The sequence below is a fragment of the Dermacentor variabilis genome, chromosome 1, assembly GCF_050947875.1.
Source record: "Dermacentor variabilis isolate Ectoservices chromosome 1, ASM5094787v1, whole genome shotgun sequence".
Taxonomy (NCBI): Eukaryota; Metazoa; Arthropoda; class Arachnida; order Ixodida; family Ixodidae; genus Dermacentor; species Dermacentor variabilis.
This window is the reverse complement of record NC_134568.1, coordinates 193,104,033-193,118,299: the sequence shown is the minus strand read 5'-3', so window position 1 is coordinate 193,118,299 and position 14,267 is coordinate 193,104,033. Positions and strand designations below refer to the sequence as shown.

General features: G+C 42.6%; 1 protein-coding gene across 3 annotated transcripts in view; it reads right to left on the bottom strand.

The window, feature by feature from the left end:
- LOC142590404 (tyrosine-protein phosphatase non-receptor type 1-like) overlaps positions 1–13,008 on the bottom strand; it is a 96,516-nt gene extending 83,508 nt beyond the window's left edge. For 2 of the 3 annotated variants that reach the window (XM_075702496.1, XM_075702490.1), the window contains exons 1-5: positions 12,749–13,008; positions 12,136–12,232; positions 7,153–7,253; positions 5,804–5,902; positions 4,715–4,852 (exon numbers count right to left, since the gene is read on the bottom strand). In XM_075702496.1, the coding sequence (XP_075558611.1) occupies positions 4,715–4,852; positions 5,804–5,902; positions 7,153–7,253; positions 12,136–12,232; positions 12,749–12,814 (501 nt within the window). In that variant the 5' untranslated portion in view covers positions 12,815–13,008. The remainder of the gene's footprint in view (positions 1–4,714; positions 4,853–5,803; positions 5,903–7,152; positions 7,254–12,135; positions 12,233–12,748) is intronic. The other variant, XM_075702506.1, reaches the window with a different exon arrangement.
- Between the last annotated feature and the right edge of the window lie 1,259 nt (positions 13,009–14,267).

Sequence of the window (14,267 nt, the reverse complement as noted above, 5' to 3'; positions counted from 1 at the left end):
ATTCAGCTCCCTCATAATCATCATTTGCATTGTGGCGTCATGACACATGCTTATCCTGAGAAGAAAGACTGAAACTAGTACGTTTTACAAACGACGCTTGTTACAATAGACCATAAAAGGTCCATTATATCCAAAATAAGGGCTCTGGTATGTTGTGAAATGGTGGAACTTTACATATACATACAGTCTACCCTATTTATAACGAAACAAGTTTTAACAATACAGTCGACTCCCGTTAATACGAAGTTCACGGGGACCGCAAAAAACTTCGAATTAAACGAACTTCCAATTAAGCACAAAACACAAAAAACAGCACTTTATTTGTGGCGAAATCAAGTATTTTCTCTAAGAAAAATAGTCAGTCATCTTGCTTTGCTTCTTCTTGACGAATCGTGCTGCTGAAAGCAAGTTCTGCAGGCTGTAGATGTGGCGGAACGCTTCTTCCGCGTTACCTTCAGCGGCAAAGAAGCGCTCCGCGAGAGCAAGGCCCGCAGCTACATCGGCAGCCTTAGGTTGCGGCTCGCCTTCAACGTCATCGTCGCTTTCCTGGGTCGCTTCCTGGGGTCGAATAATCTCTACAATTTCGCTATCCGTCAGCGCACCGCACGTTTCGACCGCCTTGTCTACGGCGACGTAATCTTCAAAATTGACGTCCCCGAGAGCATCACCAAAATCAGTGCCGTTAAGCTCGCTTGTTGACGCTTCCTCCGCTGAAATTTCAGAGGCATCCTCCGAAGAAGCTGCCACAAAACCGCAAGCCCTGAAGCAGTTTGCGATTGTTTCTTGCTTCACACGATCCCATGCTCGTGCCAACATGTGGATGGCACTAAGCAGGCTCACTTCGTACTTTGTGGAGCTATCCATACACAAAATCATGCGCTCGAGGAGGTGCCGCCTGTACAGGACTAACATTCTTGATGATGCCTTGGTCCATTGGCTGCAAAACAGCCGTTGTGTTTGCAGGCAAAAATGCGAGGCGTATTGCAATCAAGGCTGGCACATTCACGTGAGCACTGCAGTGATCGACAAGGAACAACACCTTGCGGTTCGAAGCAGCAAATTTGCGGTCCAATTTGCTTATCCAGCTCTTGAAGATTTCGGCCGTCATCCACGCTTTTTTGTTCGCCTCATAGTCCACAGGCAGCGTCTTCACGCCTTTAAAACATCTCGGCTTCGCGGCTTTCCCGATCACAAGTAACCGACATCGTTCCGTGCCAGTCATGTTTACCGCGATCAGCACCGACACTCTCTCCTTGCTGCGTTTGCCCCCAGCACAGTCGTCGTCCTTGAATGTCAGGGTCTTCTCTGGTAGAAGCCGATAGAAGAGTGCAGTCTCATCTGCATTGACGATGTCTTCCGGTCTGTATTCGGCGAGATATTCACGCAGCTTTCCGTCCTTCCACGTGGCGCATGTTTCCTGGTTAACGGACGCCTTTTCACCACACACGCTCTTGAAAACCAGGTCATGGCGATCTTTAAAGCGCGTCAGCCATCCATCTGACGAAACGAAGTCATCGATCCCCAACATTGCTGCAAGCGTTCGGGCTTTCATCGCAACGATGTCTCCGCTGAGAGGAAGTTTGTTGCTCCTGGCCTCCCTAATCCAAACCAGCAGAGCCTTCTCCAACTCTGGGTAAGCGCCGGTGCGCATTCGCTTCCGAGAAGTCTTGAACTTGTCGTTCTCAAATGCATCCATTATTGTGCGCTTGTTCTTGATGTAGTTATAGAGCGTGTTCGGCTTGATCCCGTACTTCCGCGCTATGTCTTGTTTGGCGGCACCTCCCTTCTCAACTTCCTTCAAAACCTCGACTTTTGTTGCCAGGTCGAGCGTGCGATAAGAGCCACGGTTTGCCATGGCTATAAACTGCGCGACTAGGTACAGTCAATTCCGAATCACTCGTGGAACAACCTAGCCTACGAGCTTCCCGCACAAAGGCGCTCGACATACGCTGCGCACGCTGCAAGACTAATCTCGCACAATCTCGCCACTGCCAGTATGCAGCGCTGCGTGCACCTATGGCACCCGCGTGGCCTCTGTGATCAGCTCCGGCGGGAGCCGCTTCGCCTCCCGCCGGAGTTGATCGCGGAGGCCACGGCAGCCGTAGCAATGAATAATCGCGCCGCTCCAAGAAGGATGGCGTTGCGGGCGGCTGCGGTGGCGATGACACCAACGCGGAGCACGGAACTGTTGCAACACTTGAAAAATTGCACATTCTACCAAAGAATGACGGTCACCTCGAGGATCCCGGCTGAAAATTAACTTCCAATTAAACAATATTACTGGATGAGGACTTCAAATTATCGAGCGATTTCTTCTATAGGATTACATGCAAAACTGATGGGACCAGCACTTCACTTCTAATTAACCGAAAATTCCAATTAAGCGGCTTCGAATTATCGGGAGTCAACTGTACGTATATCAGATATAACAATGAGCAGCTGATGTACCATGAACTTTTGTATGTGTTCTATGATAAAATAAACCACTTGTTACAATGCTCCTGCACCAAGTTATAGGTTATAAATATAAAATACGGCTACTGGGTGTAAAAAATGAGAAATCGGGAGAAAAAAAAAGCCGCTTCGCCACACTCACTTCTGCCCCGGCATGCATTGTCACCATTGGGGGGCGCTAGCCATTTTGCCAGCCAAGCACCCCCCCACGTACGCCTTCGTCAGATAGCCTGATGAAGGCCAATTTGACAAAAAAGAAAACTAGCCACTTTTCCACATCCACTTTCATCCCATGCAGCCGCTTTGCCAGACCCGCACTTTTTTTTTCCTTTTTTTTTTTCATGAGAGTGGGTTTCTTTACATTTCGCCGGAGACACCCAGTGTTTCTGCTCCAATTGTCCATTAGACAAATTTACACAGTGGTTATTTGGCAGTAACATACTGTAATGTATGAGAATATCACTCAACACTCCCCTTGGGGCCTGTAAGGTACTTTGAAATAAATAAATAAGTAAATAAATAAATAATAACCTTTCCCCAGCGTGTCCGCAGCAGTTGCAAGGTCCCTACTGTGGTGGTTGCCATATCCAGTGGTAGCCAAGCACAGCCATCTCGGCCACTATTACCTCAAGCGGACTTGGCTACATTAATGATGCAAATCAAGTAACTCACTGACGTTAATTTAATTTACTAATGACAAAGACGATACTGTTTCAACATGCACAACATATTCACGAGTGGAAAAAAAATCACATGCGGCCTGCTTTGTAAGCTGCCATTTTCGTTTTGATGTCCCATGGTCCAGCAACAGCTGCCTCCAGTTGTTCGGCTGGTTGACGTCCCGAAGCGAATGCTTTCCCATAATTCCCGATATGATAGGCTTCTGTTTACATGCGTCGAAATATGCATTCTCCACCTCAAACTATGCCTCTTTGGCGCACTTAATGTCACACACCTTCTTAGCGAATTACCCCGTTCAGATGAGATATGATAAACTTGAAAGTTGATATATGTCGCATTCAGTAAATGTCGTTATTGTTTTTAGATCACAGTGACAACCAGCAAATCTACTGTGGTAGATTTCATCTGCTTCAGGAACTTGCTCGAAGTAAGAACCTCTCTGGCATCCTTTCACCATCAAAAAACTTCCAACTGAAAGTTAGGGGACCAACAAGCAAATCCTTTTCAGACAATTTATTTTTCATAAAACTTGATGCAACCTTCGTAAAGTCATAAAACAAGCGCATATTCGTGAACTTTAGAAATAATTCGGGAGGACTGGCAAGTATCAATTTTGACTATCTGGGGTTGACTTGCCGCAAATGCCGTGAAGGCACAATTTAATCACTGTGGGAATTGTCACTGACACTCTAAAGAAACCCAAACAAATATTCACAATGCTAACCATGAAATGCGGCTCCAATCATTGAAATTACCCAGATATTTCTAAAACAATCTTCAGGCTTGCTTTGTTCGCATATACATATTATGTGATCAAAAGGCAACTGTATTAAATACATAGTTAAATGATTCAACATCCACTGTCTTAAAGCATTTGATATTTTTATGGTTATTTGTGGTGCTACCCACTTATTCTGTGTCACTCTAAAAACCTGAAATTTTATTGAGCTTCTCGTAGTATCACCACAGAACTGTTGCACATAAATATTCCCTAGCTCAAATCAATAAACCAATTTAGCTACTATGTTATAACAATTCCTTAATGTTGCCAGAATCCAACCAGAACAGATTACTGCCATTAGAAAAAAAAAGGGGGGGGGGTCTCTGAAATATGGAACCCAGAAACTATAAGCATCATCAACAGCAACCTACATAAATCACACTACAGAACAAAGGCCTCACTTTGAAAAGTCCATGTACACCTGCCCTGCATCAACTTAGCCCATTTTATGCTTGAAGATTTCCTTACCTAGTCCACCCATCTAACCTTCTGCCTCCCATAAGAGTGTTTCACTTTTCTGGGCACCATTTGGCTACTTTAATAGGCTAATGTTGTGCGTAAATTGCCTAACTAAAAAATCAGCCAACTCAACTTTATTGCTAATCCACAGTGTTCTGCCTTTTATTAACGTTATGCCAATCCTATTATGTTCAATCCCCGATTGTGTAGTCCTAAACTCCCTTTCACATTTCAACTCTGTAACTTTTGGCCCATTAAGGTTAGTACAGGGAGAATACCAGCTGGACAATGATCCTGTAGTTCTGAGATATACAAAGCTAAGTGGTTGATTATCCTCACCTCAAGGTCAGTAAGCATGAGTTCTCGGACAGTGTAGTTGGTGGCTGGCTTTTCCCCAAGAAAGGCCACTTTGAGTCCTACACCAGTGAGTACAAGCTCTTCATCCTGGCTCATTGGCCAGTACTGATGGCACTTTACCTGCAGCCATGAAAGTTATCATGGGTTAAATTAGAAGGATCAAATAAAGAGTACTCTCTGTTTGTGCCCCGAGCCATGTACAACAGAAAACCAAGTAGGAAAATTGAAATGAGAACACCAAAATCCCAAAATTGTGCTTCATGTAGGTCACACATTAGAACAATTTGTAACTTTTATCATGCAGAGTACACACTGATTTTTGCAACAAAAACTAACATTCTATTCTTCCCACATCAAGAGAACCCAATTTTTTACATTTGTTTACAACTGCACTGCACACATATCATGTGCTCACTTTACAGCTTCCACGACTAACAGCACTCTTCTCAGCTCTCTGCAACTGCTGCTTGTCATTTTATCATAGTGATACGTCTTTGTATTTGTGACAGAATACATTCTTGGCATGTCAGTCAGCACCTTTACCATGAGAGGTTGCACATATAATGTACCCATCGGTGATTGCCTTCAGTTCAAATTATCAGTGCTTTTAGAGATAAAGTTTAAAATAAGCATTTTCCTCCACAAAGCAGTACAAGCGCCGACAGGGACGTTAAAACATTGCCAAGTTAACGGGATGTATGAATGTTCTAATTCAAGTTCACTCCCAAGCCAGAAACACAGCAGGAAAAATGGCCGGGTAGGGGTTCCATAACACTCTTAGCAGACTGTGAAAGATCCAAAAGAGTAGTCGATCCTTTGACCAGTGCATCGGGGAACATGCTAGTAGTACTTCAAGGCAAAAACAGCACTTCCGAATACAAAACTCCTTTATTTTTTATTTATTTTATTTCTTTTTAAATATCAACCATGCATTCCACCCTACTACGTCAACTCAAGACAAATGAAGGCTTTAGGATTAGATACACAAAATACTTTGGACCAAATGGCCAATTCTAAACATCATGTTTCCCCCTTAGAGGAAAAGACGAGCACACAAATAAGTTTACTTACAGTGTTTTTCTCGATGATACGATTAAGCATTAAAATGGCCTTGGTCTGCTGCTCCCAGACCATGAGCCAAAAATGGCTAGTAGTTGTCGGTAAAGGTCCCTGCAACAAGGTAGAAAGCAAGATACAATCCAAATATTTAATGGGCCCCTCCAACCTTTTGTTATCAAAGATGTTAAGAGGGTGCCTTTTTACAAATCTGCACCTTCTATGAAGAGTAATTGGTAATCAAATGCCACAGCTGCCATGCCTTCAAAGCCTTTCTTTTTTTTTTCATCACTCATACCGCATGGTGGGCATACTATGCCCACCATGGTCTTCACATCCTCATGTCAATGTTTTGTATCGACTTGACTTTGGGATCATGTGGTGCAACCCTTGGCCACACCACCCATCCTGAAGGCCATAGTATTGGCACAGTGGTGGCATTTTACACCACCAAATGGTGCCAATGCCCAATCTGCAATGAAGTTCCATGTCATAAATATGTCACAGTTTGCGATACAGAAGCACAGGCCTATATTACACTGACTTACATCGCACCATACCTACATTTCTCTTCCACCTGTGACGCACAATTTTTTTTTATCGCGAATGCGAGCTGCAAAAGGAGTAGCATTGCCCGTTATATATGAAACAAAGTTAAACTGATAAAATAAAACAAAACGCACTACTTCCTTCAGCTATATTAGCTATAAAATAACCATTGCCTTAGTTTTACATACATTTCTGTATGCCTACGTGCCACAAAGTCAGATCTTAATTTTTGTGAAGCAAAAATATTTTACTGACATATATAATTAAAGTTGCCACGTCCCTTTTATGTCAATAACTCCTAAAGACAACATACCCCAAGTTTGATCGTTCTGACACGTTTCAATATAAAGACTTCAGTTTCTTTCAACGCGTGTGCAGTGGTGTCACAATGTTTCCACACAACTGGCTGGCTCTGACAGCTTTTACACAGTTGCTGTAGCATGTTGAATTTATTCAGCCTGGTACAAAACATGATGAAAATGACAACAGTGATATTGTGACAAAATGTAAGTAAGAATTATATTATTCAGCCTTGGCAAATTTATTGAATACTGAACAGCCTTACACAAGGTACTGTAACAGCCTCAGAATTATATAGTAGTATCTGTTCATGGGCTAATTGTTCAACTGCAACAACACTGTTTCTGAACACTGTGTTAGAAAACAAGTAAAAAAATAAGGCACAGGAAGTAAATAGGCCAGTCCTACAATACACACAATACACTTAAAAGCAAAATATTATTGTTCCAACTTCTTCAGAACGGCTACACATAAGTTTTCTAAACGTTCAACATATGGGAAGACAATAAACTCACCTGAGTTAAAATGTAGGTGCGATTAGCTGCCTTCACTTTAACCAGACTGGCATTAATATAATCCTTGTCCCCTCGTTTTAAGATGACTCTGCTGTGGTCATCTACAAAAAGCATAAGCATTGATTCAGCCCAATTTCTTTTTGAATCAGTCTTGATCATCTCGGGTAATTTGAAAATTCAAGGGTGCAAAGAAGGGAGAAGGGGAGAACAAAAAGAACAAAATGTAAAATGCTACCATAGCCCTTCATCAAAGCAGTTTTGTTTGATGTCAAGAACGTCACCTAGTGGTTTCTGAAAAGAATGAATAGGAAAAAAAATACAGCAATATTGTACGCCTAAATGCAAGTTAAAGTTTCTGCATGCCAATACTGGATCTCTCTTCACAGGTGGCAGGCGCAGAGGTGCATCCAAAGTGATGATGGAGGGCACCTCTTGCAGCATACCATAAGAACATGTTTAATGGCATATTGCCTGGCTAGCATAGACAACCAGGATCGACACTCACAGCCTCCGAGTTTTCATTCTTTGTTTCTAATGTGCAGGAAAATTTTGGTAATGCAGCACCCAATGCTCAACTTTGGCTAGCCAGACCAGGCTGTACCCATTCTGATTTACCTTGCTTGTTTTGCGTCAGTGCTCAATGACACTCAGTAGAGAGACTTCTGCAGCACCCCCATAATATGTCCCAGCAGGCTGTACCAATTCTAATAATAAGCTTCCCTTAAACCTTTAGATTTCTAAAGTATTTCACAAGTATCGATTATGTAAATGTCTTTCAGTGTGGCCCCGCAAAGTAGACCAAGCTAGGCTTTGATAGTGGCTGGGCTTTACAAATTATAACTGCACTGATATCATGTATGTCATATCATTGGCCAGTGAACAAAAGTGGGTTTGAGGCTATTTTTGTGTGTGTTTTTTTTTACTATCGTCATTGTCATCATTTTCAAATTTCATTAGTTTTTTGCCGTGTGACAGCGCGCTGTGATAATGACATTATTCGCAACAAATGTCATATGTTGGAAATGATATTAGATTTGCCGTGTGAGAGGGGTATTAAACCTGCCTGATACAGCCAAATCAATGTAGAAGGACATCTTTAGCAGGGAAAAGCTATTTTATACATTAATTGTTGGCAGAGAACAGAGTTCATTCTGCTAATCCTATTGATGCGACTAAGTACAAATATGAATTTCCAAATGCATGCATTAAGCAGAGTACAAAATTTTTATGCGAAATATTACTTAAAGGGACCCTGAAACGATTTTGACGATTTTCTACAAACGTACTGAGTCGTTAGAGAAGGTCATTCTGATCATTAATTGACACATCTAAGTGCTCCATGTAAAGCGTGTAAATTATTATAAGGTTTTAAAAATGCACATCGCTGCCAATCGCAGCACACTGCTCAGTGGAATTTTAAGCCGCCCCTACCCATATGACCGAAATTACCCATATGACGTCAGTGGGGCGAGCTATCGGATTGGCTGACCAGGGCACGTGATCGATAATTTTTCCAACTTTATGGTAAAGAAATGATGTTCGTAATAGTTGGAATGTTAGTTAATTTGTTTTTATAAAAAGAAAGTAACATAAAGAGAATGCACATGAACAATTCTTCCGTACACTTAAGAGGAAGCTTTAGCTCGGGTGCTCCTATCTAAATACATGTAAAAGGAGAATTCGTTTTTCTCGGCAACCACTGCACCAAATTTGACGAGGTTTGTTGCATTTAAAGGACAAACTTAAAATCTAGTGACTGTTGGTTTCGAATTTTCGAGTTACGTCGTCAATCTTTTATTAAAAATTGGCGAAAATCGAAAATTTTCAGAAAACGAAACTATCAAGTTTACAACTCTGTAACTCAAGAAAGAAAAATGATAATACACTTCTGTGAATTGTATCTAATAGTAGATCTAAAGCGGACAAAATTAATATGTTACAATTGAAATATAAAAAAATTTAATAATAGGGAAATATAACTTTTGCAAAACCCTTGTAACCAACGTAACAAATTCACGTAAGATGTAAAATGACATATTGAATTTGTCCGCTTTGAATGATCTAATGGATGCCGTTTACAGAACCATGATATCATCTCTTGATGCAGAGCTATGAATTTGTAAACGTTGCGCTTCTATTTTTTTCAAACGGTCAAATATTTGAAAATCGTTTAAAGAAAATTCAAGCCCTAAATCGAAATTCCGCTTCCAACAGTCACTAGAATTTAACTTTCTCTTTAAAATGCAACAAATTTCAACAAAATCGGTCCAGGGGTTATCTCATAAAAACGTTTTTGCGTTTTACATGTATTTGAATAGGCCGCGTCGGAGTTGGGCCCGAGCTAAAGCTTCCTCTTAAGCACTTCCGGCACACAGCAAGTGTCGTCTGCTTGTGTTACAACGTGCTCCGTCTTTGACGAGAGCTCAACTGTCAGTGTTGGTTTGTCGTTTCGCGAGCGCTATGATTCGACTTTGTTGCGTTATGGTCTGCAAACGTAGCAACTGGCAATATGTCAAGCTACGACATCGTGTCCCTCTGCAAGCCAGTAGACGAGCGGACTGGCTGCAGCGTATCGGACTGCCACTATCCGATTGTTGCCAAGATTTGTGCAATTGCGGCCGTCACTTTACACCGGAAGATTACTAACGCAATAGCGTTTCGCGAGTCCGGTATTAGGGTAAACGCAAGCGCAAGGGAACAGGGCCTGGCCATGTCCGCTTGCGTGTCGTTTCAGGGGATGAATAGAAGCGCAAATGTGAATGGTCTGCACGGTGCAGCCACCTGGTGGCATAGAGCTCAACCACACACAGTAGCAGTAACAAAATGTATTCTTCTTTGCTGCTGGTGTAAATTTTTTGCAGGAGTGTAATCATTAACACGCTGTTTTTGTAAATGTTTGAAATGTTTTACACTTGGTTCGAGCAATATTAGCTCTTTCTTTGGCTGGTTAAGCTCTGCGCCAATGGGTGGCTGGACCGTGGAGACCAATCAGGCAGCTCACGTACGTCTACGCTAAAGTTACTTCATCAGCTTTAGTTTATGCCTCCACCGTGAAATCTTCTGGTAGTGTGTGATTTCCGGAAAAGCAGACACGTTCGGCGCTACGACAGAATGCTCGCAATGCACGCTGCTTCGATAGCTCTCGCTTGGGGTCAACGGCCAAGCGGCTAGCGGAGAGGTTTCTCGCGGGCGGGGGCGGGCTCCAAAACAACCGGAAGTGGACGATGTGACGTCGCATCGTGACGCGGAACCAGTGAAGGCGGAGCTTAGCCCCGATCGCTCGGCGAACGAGTTGAGGAGGAAAAGCATGGCTAGGGAGGAGGGTAACATGTAATCGCTTGTAGCTGCATTAATACGTAACGCTTCACTTAAATTGCGGTGCGAATGCTCTCCTTAAGCTGTACCCTATGCGTCTACAAGATTTGTCCGAACCGTTTCAGGGGCCCTTTAATGGTTTTTTTTCTTGTGATTATGTGTTCTACAACTTCTAAACTCACTAGGCTCGTGTATTCTAATGGCAACCTTTGACTATGCTCAAGAATCCATATCATGATTGAAAATAAAAAAAAAAGATTTGTATGAGACGAATTAAAGTCAAGCATGTGTGAAACTGATGGTGCGGGAACACTCAATCTGGATTGAGTTTTACCATCGCATCAGTTTTACCACATTCAAAAATGCCTGTGTAACATGGACATAAAGGAAGAGAACATTCATCTGGTACACAGGCCCAAAGCAAGAAAACACAGGCAACAAAGCCAGCCAGATAGCCAGTGGTGATGTAATTGGCACTTACCACTACAGTTTTCACAATGCGATCAGAAGTTCCATGCAACATCAGTGTACAAAAACTAGAAAACATCACAGAATTTATATTTAGCCTTCTTGCATATCATTAACACACCTCAGCTTTTAAAGCGTGTAAAAAGTCATGTTATGCATGCACGAAGCATTGCATTGTCTAAGTTATGAGCTCTATTATGAAAAGTGAGTGTTTCTTTTTATAAAGTGTACCGAGTCACATCACTTATGAACATTTTTCCCTTCACCAATTTTCCTTTTCTTGCAAGCTTCTGCGGGACTGATTTGGTATATTCAGTTACGAACTGTGCCTTGTCACCATTCATTAGCAAGAAGCTGTTTGTGATGCAATCATGTTAAAACTTTTAAAAGAAAGAGGGTGCTGAACAACAAGGTGTTACCTATTCAATTTTTCAACTTCCATACGAAAGCCAAAGCGTATAATATATATTAACATCACATTTTAGATCGGTATCTTTACTACGCTACCAAATAGGATGTCCTCAAACTATCAATTTCTCCAACTATACGCAAAAAAGCAATGACTTATCTCGTGTAGAACATGCAAAATGCAAGGATGCTGTCACTGCATATCTCGTCACACACACCCCCTATATTTCACTTTGTACTTTCCCCAAACTTTTCACCCTTTGGTAGTCCTATTCACATGAAGAATGAATATAAAAAACAAATGCCGCTATCCATTGTTTGGCCATGCCACCAGAGGTCATTTGTTGACACCAAGTCATTGCTTGGTTCATGAAAGGTTCCTTCCTCAAAAGCATATTGGGTATACCAAGCATGCGATACCTTGTAGCTTTCGCACTGCGAGCAAGGTAGCTAATGCAGATGTATTTCCCAAACATGTGTATCACATGCAACACAGAAAATACTGCATTTACGCACTGGCGCCAGATTATGCGCTTTAGACGATGGTTCTCGCTCTGGACATAGCGTGAATGCTTGATAAGCCAAGTCTCATCCCTCCGTCTGTCTGTCTGCCGCTTAGTTTGTTTCCGAGAAACACGCTTTTCTTTACAATTCTAATATTTGAGCAGAAGTCACTGGTGAAATTAACAATCTCCGAGAATCCACAGCCGTCAAGTTTCAATGCTCAGTATCAAAATAATGTTTCAAGTTTCAAATTCCAAGTGGCTATATGTGGTGAGCCATCTTACTCACATGGATTTACGTCTCGGTACCGATTTAAGCTCTTGTTATCCATTCGTCTTGCATCTTTACACGTGTAGTCATAGTTGTTGGACTTGTGCCTGATCTTCTGCAACATCAAAGAAAATATGTGGCACAGGCGGCAAAACAGAGCCGGAAACGCTGAAAACATCGACCTACAAACTGGGAAGCAACGGAGCCAGAAACACGACTGGCGTCGCGACCACTCAATCCCGAGCCAGTTGCGTACAGACTCTCGGTTTCCCAGTTTTCTCAAGCAAGTGCAACTTTTGCCCTGCTGCCCATAAATCAGAGTTATGGTTCCAACAAGAAAAAAAAAGTCTGCAAGCAAGGGACGTAAGCCAGCACTTTTTAACGTCACCAGCAGTCCTTGCTTCTTACGTGCGTGGGTTACAAGCGTTACATTGTTAATCTGTAGGCCTAACGACTCTTCCAAATTCAATCCAACGCTTGAGAAAAAGACTTTCCAATTTGCAAAACAGCTCCTATAAATTGTTACTTATGAAATGAACGGTGTCCTTCCGAAAAGGAGAACTCGCGCTACAACACAACGGCGACAAGAACAAATTACGACAACGGGTTACTACCTCGGCGGTAAACTTACCTGGTAGACTGAATTCCAAGAGTTCTTAGAATCTATTTCTTGAAACTCCTGTTCCATGCTGAACATGAGTTTCAGGCACGTTACCTGCGACACACGGCGATCAAGACATCTCTGCACAGAATGAGCATCACTGAAAATAAGGCCTACAAACGAGCAGGCTCTCAGCCTAGCTGCACACAAGGGAAACCGAACATCGCCATGCAAGCAGCGCACGAGAGCACGCTCTTGTTTAGTGTTCCTTCTTTCTTTCTTTCTCTCTCTCTCTCTCTCTCTTGTTCTTTTTTTTTTTCCCTTTTTCACCGCGTAGTGCGTGCAGTGCCACTCGCAAGTTCAAACTGGCGGAGTCGCAATGTCTGCAGTTTTCGGGAAAAAAAAGTAATATTATCTATAATACGTCACATCTGAGCAACGGCTCAACAGTAAGGCAACGAATTTCATGAACCAATGGGTGCGTTAAGTTAAGGCGCTCGAGCGCGCTCTAGCCAGCAGAGTGCGCTCTTTTAAACTTAACGGCTACAGGGCCAAGAAATACCTCGGGTAACAGAATATAAATACCTTGGTATATGGATAAAAGAAGGCAATAGATATATGGAAACACAGGAAAAAACCATAACAGTAAAGGAGAAAGAAATGCAGCCATAATGAAGCACAGAGCGCTATAGGGATACAATAGGTACGAGGTCCTCCGAGCTATGTGGAAAGGTGTAATGGTTCCAGGACTTACTTTTAGAAATGCGGTTGTTTGCTTTAAATCAGGGGTACAATAAGGACTCGACGGGAACCAAAGGTCAGTGGGTCGCCTCGCATTGGGCGCTCACGGGAAGACTACAAATGAAGCTGTTCAGGGTGCATTGGCTGGGCTAGTTTTGAAGTGAGGGAAGCTCGCAGTTAAATTGAGTTTGAAGAATGTCTGAGGAATGTGAAAGAAAGTAAATGGGCTGGGAGAGTGTTGAAGTATCTGTAGAGGAAGAACGTTGATTGACAGTGAAGGAAAAGAACTAGGAAGCTTACCAGCAAGTACACTCTAAGAACAGCACCCTTTGGCGTGCCCCTTCTGCCACACAACGATAATCATCATCTGCCTTGGTGTGTTTCCTTTCTTTAGCGCTGCGAGCCCGGAACTTTCCAGTAACGAACGGCACGCGCGTTATCAGCACACAAGTTTACACCCTTTGGATCGAGTGCCCCTTCTGATAACGCGCGTGCCGTTCGTTACTGGAAAGTTCCGGGCTCGCAGCATTAAAGAAAGGAAACGCATCAAGGCAGATGACGATTATCGTTGTGTGGCAGAAGGGGCACGCCAAAGGGTGTAAACTGTTCTTAGAGTGATGTCTGCAAAAGGCATTAAAGAGGCGATTGGAGGATTGGTGGAAGAAAAGTATAGAAACGACAAAAGACGGAGACGTACAAAAGCACAGTTCGTAATAGGGGATCAGAAAATTTGGGCGTAATAGTTCATAGTGTTTTTTTTTTTTTTATTGTTTAATCTAGGTAAGACATTAAGCAGTTTAATAGCAAG